Raw genomic sequence first — 3,652 nt, forward strand, 5'->3', positions numbered from 1 at the left:
AGTTGTCGGGAGAATTGTTCTGCCTAGTCGATATCGTGGCGCAATTTGACAAATATCATCAGTATGCAGTACGCATGTTACAAGATAGTGATCAGAGACGTCATCACTTTGCGGTAGAATTTCTATATCATTTATTAAATCTAGAGTATGATTAAGACGGTGAGTGGGTCCAGTGACGTTTTGTTCAACCCCAAATGAGTTTAGTAAATCAGTAAACGCAGCCCCTAACGCATCATTTATATTGTCTACATGAATGTTAAAATCTCCAACAATCAGTGCTTTATCGACGTTGACCAAAAGGTCTGAGAGAAAGTCTGCAAACTCTTTTAGGAAATCAGCATAAGGCCCTGGAGGTCTATAAATGGTAGCCAAAGCAAGAGATAGTAGCGACTTTTTACTTATATCTGAGAGTGTAACATTTAGCATAAGAATTTCAAATGAATTAAACCTATAGTTTGTTCTCTGAGTAACATTAAGTATCTCTCTATAGATTGTTGCTACACCACCGCCACGGCCAATCAGGTGGCATTTATTTTTATAACGGTAGCCAGGTGGACAAGACTCATTAAGACCAAAATAATCATTTGCTTTAAGCCATGTTTCAGTAAGGCAGATTACATCAAGACTATTATCCGTGATAATTTCATTTATGATAACTGCCTTCGGTGTCAGCGATCTAATGTTTAGTAGCCCTAGCTTTAGAGATTGTTTTTGTTCAGTAATTTTACAAAAATCTGGTTTGATCACGATTAGGTTTTTTCTAGATCCTTTATTTTTATTGTTAAACCTCACTATTCGGGGAATAGACACAGTTTCTATTAGGGGTGCGCCAAAATATCGATATGGCAATATATCGCGATATTTTCTCCCGCGATCGATTCTCGATGCGCTCTTGCCAAGTATCGATCTTAAAAGCCGTTATAAAACGCTCTATTAGTATTCATTATCCCTTGACCCTTCTCCAGAAGTAGATAGGGGGCGCGCGTTGCGAGTTTGGCTGTTGTGTTGTGAGCGTAAAAGAAGACGTACACATGACGTACACATGTACACTTGAAATGGCGGAGTCAAGCGAGAAAAATAGTAGTGAGATCAAAAAGTTAAAGGACGCTCCAGCAACATTTAAATCCAAAGTGTGGACTTACTTTGGATTTTATAACAGTGCGGACGGGGCAAAGCTAGAAAAGGACTTCGCAATATGCAAGAACTGCTTTGCAAAAGTGCGCTACACGGGAAACACGACCAACATGCACAGCCACCTCACGCGGCATCACCCGGAGCTCTGTGAGAAAGCCGTGGTTGGTGCTGGCTCAAAGCCGACACACCCCGGCGTAAACACCCTTTTCCAGGCAAAGCTACCACCTTGTTCTGCTAGGGCAAAGTCAATCACAAATGGGATCGCTGTTTACATGTGTAAAGGGCTCCGTCCGTACAGCGAGGTGGAGAACGAAGGGTTCTGCTTTTTAATGAATATCTTAGAGCCACGCTTTAATATTCCCTCTCGGAAATATTTTGCTGAAAAAATGATTCCTGCACTTTATGACGAGACCAGGGCTAAAGTTGAGTCGGCACTCGAGTCGGCAGAAAGAGTGGGGCTCACGTGTGACGGATGGACATCGAGAGCCACAGAGTCCTACATAACGATCACTGTACATTTTATAAACGAAGACTGGGAAATTAAGTCATATGTCCTGCAAACCCGAGCAATGCACGAAACGCACACTGGGGCACACATTGCCGATGTACTGAAAGCCGCAGTGGGGGAGTGGAATCTTGACGCTAAGAAGCCAGTGGTTGTCACCGACAATGCATCAAACATGCGTGTAGCAATGGACTTAACAGGATACCAACATGTTAGATGTTTTGCTCATGTTTTAAATCTTGCATCCCAACGTGCGCTGAAAATAGCTGCTGTTACCAAGGTACTTGTCAAAGTTAGGAGGATCTCAACATTCTTTCATCGAAGCACAACTGGAGCAGAAGCACTGAAAAGAAACCAGGAACTCCTTGGCCTCCCCCTTCACAAGCTCATCACGGACATGCCTGTTCGTTGGAATAGTGCATATGAGATGGTCTCCAGGTTTCTTGAGCAACAGCCAGCTGTCTGTGCTGCCCTCTTATCACCAGAGGTAAGAAAAGTTTGCAATGTAGAAGTTGTAATCTATATGTGTAATAAATGTGAATAATTTATCGCATACAATTAATAAGTTTGTAAATAAATACTAATTCATATGATATAAACTTGCTTGATACAATGAATAAACAATGAATAAATACTTTATACATATTAAAAAGGTATATACTGTATATATAAACTCCAAATAAAAACATTAGATTACATCATACAGTTCATGCTTTATTTGCTTTAAAATAAAGAACAATAATTATATACATTTTATTAATAAATTGTATTTTGCCTTTTTTTTTTCTTTCTTTTTTTTTTCTTAAGGTGAGAAAGAATGTGACTGACTGTGCTCTGACAGAGAAGGACATCTCAAGTGCTGAAGAGATGGTGGAAGCATTTAGACCAATGCTTGTGGCAACAAATATCATGTGTGAGGAAAAGAATCCCACCATTTCAGTGGTTGCTCCTCTTCATGCCCAACTGCTGCGAGACACAACCAGCACTGAAGAAGATTCCCCTCTGGTTCGAGAGATTAAGGTAGCCATCAATCAAGACCTTTCAAAGAGATATCAGTCAGAGGTGGAAAAAGATCTCCTACGCATGTCCTCAGCCCTGGACCCTAGATTTAAATCCCTTTTATTTCTGTCACCTGAAGAAGTGCAAGACACTTATGCAAAACTACAGTCAAAAGCTGCAGCTTTAAAAGAGGATGATCCAGTGCCTTGTGGTGATGTTCAGGGGGATTTAGAGGAAGAGGAGACCTGCACGGCAAAGAAAAGAAAGTCTGCGCTTGTTGATCTTCTCGGTCAGACCTTCAAGAAGACCTCTTATGTCTCTACATCAGCAACCTCAATTGCAGAGAAGGAGATAAAACAATATCAAGATGCTCCTTCTCTGCCTCTCACTGAAGATCCACTGTTGTGGTGGAAATCTCAGCAACATGTGTTCCCTCTCCTTTCCAAGCTGGCCCATATGCATTTGTGTATTCCTGGGACCAGTGTAGCAGCTGAGAGGATCTTTTCAACTGCAGGAGATATCATCAGTGCCCAAAGAAGTTCACTCACTCCTGAACATGCTGACCAACTCCTCTTTCTCAAGAAAAATATGAACATATAAAACACATCACATGAAGCTGTTTTCTATTTTGTTCTGAAAAATGTTTATTTTTGGATGCACTTTAAGTTAGGTACATTTTAGATGTACTTTATCCCTGATATATTTATTTTATTTTTTATTTGAAAGCAGTAGCCCAAAGGTTTATGTTTCTTGCACTTAATAGTGTCACTGTTCATGTTTATTAAGGACAATCATATAGTATTGTTTACATTGAATCTGTCCTCAGCCTTACAGCTATTTTGCACCCAAATGGTGTCACCGTTTGTCGAAGACATATATTACTACTGATTGCAGCAATGTTACACTAAAATAGTGTCTGTGACTGTTTTGTTGCAACTAAGTCACAAGTTGTTTTTGTTATTGTTTCATCCAAAATAAATAAATGGAGACTCATTTTACTAATTAAAAAAAAAA

General features: G+C 39.9%; 1 protein-coding gene across 1 annotated transcript; it reads left to right on the forward strand.

The window, feature by feature from the left end:
- Nucleotides 1-1,031: 1,031 nt before the first annotated feature.
- On the forward strand, nt 1,032-3,238 carry LOC137018301 (E3 SUMO-protein ligase ZBED1-like). Its single transcript, XM_067382905.1, has 2 exons — nt 1,032-2,126; nt 2,447-3,238. The coding sequence occupies exons 1-2, from the start codon at nt 1,032-1,034 to the stop codon at nt 3,236-3,238; spliced, it is 1,887 nt and encodes a 628-aa protein (XP_067239006.1).
- Nucleotides 3,239-3,652: the final 414 nt, after the last annotated feature.

This window comes from Chanodichthys erythropterus, chromosome 4 (assembly GCF_024489055.1).
Source record: "Chanodichthys erythropterus isolate Z2021 chromosome 4, ASM2448905v1, whole genome shotgun sequence".
Lineage (NCBI taxonomy): Eukaryota > Metazoa > Chordata > Actinopteri > Cypriniformes > Xenocyprididae > Chanodichthys > Chanodichthys erythropterus.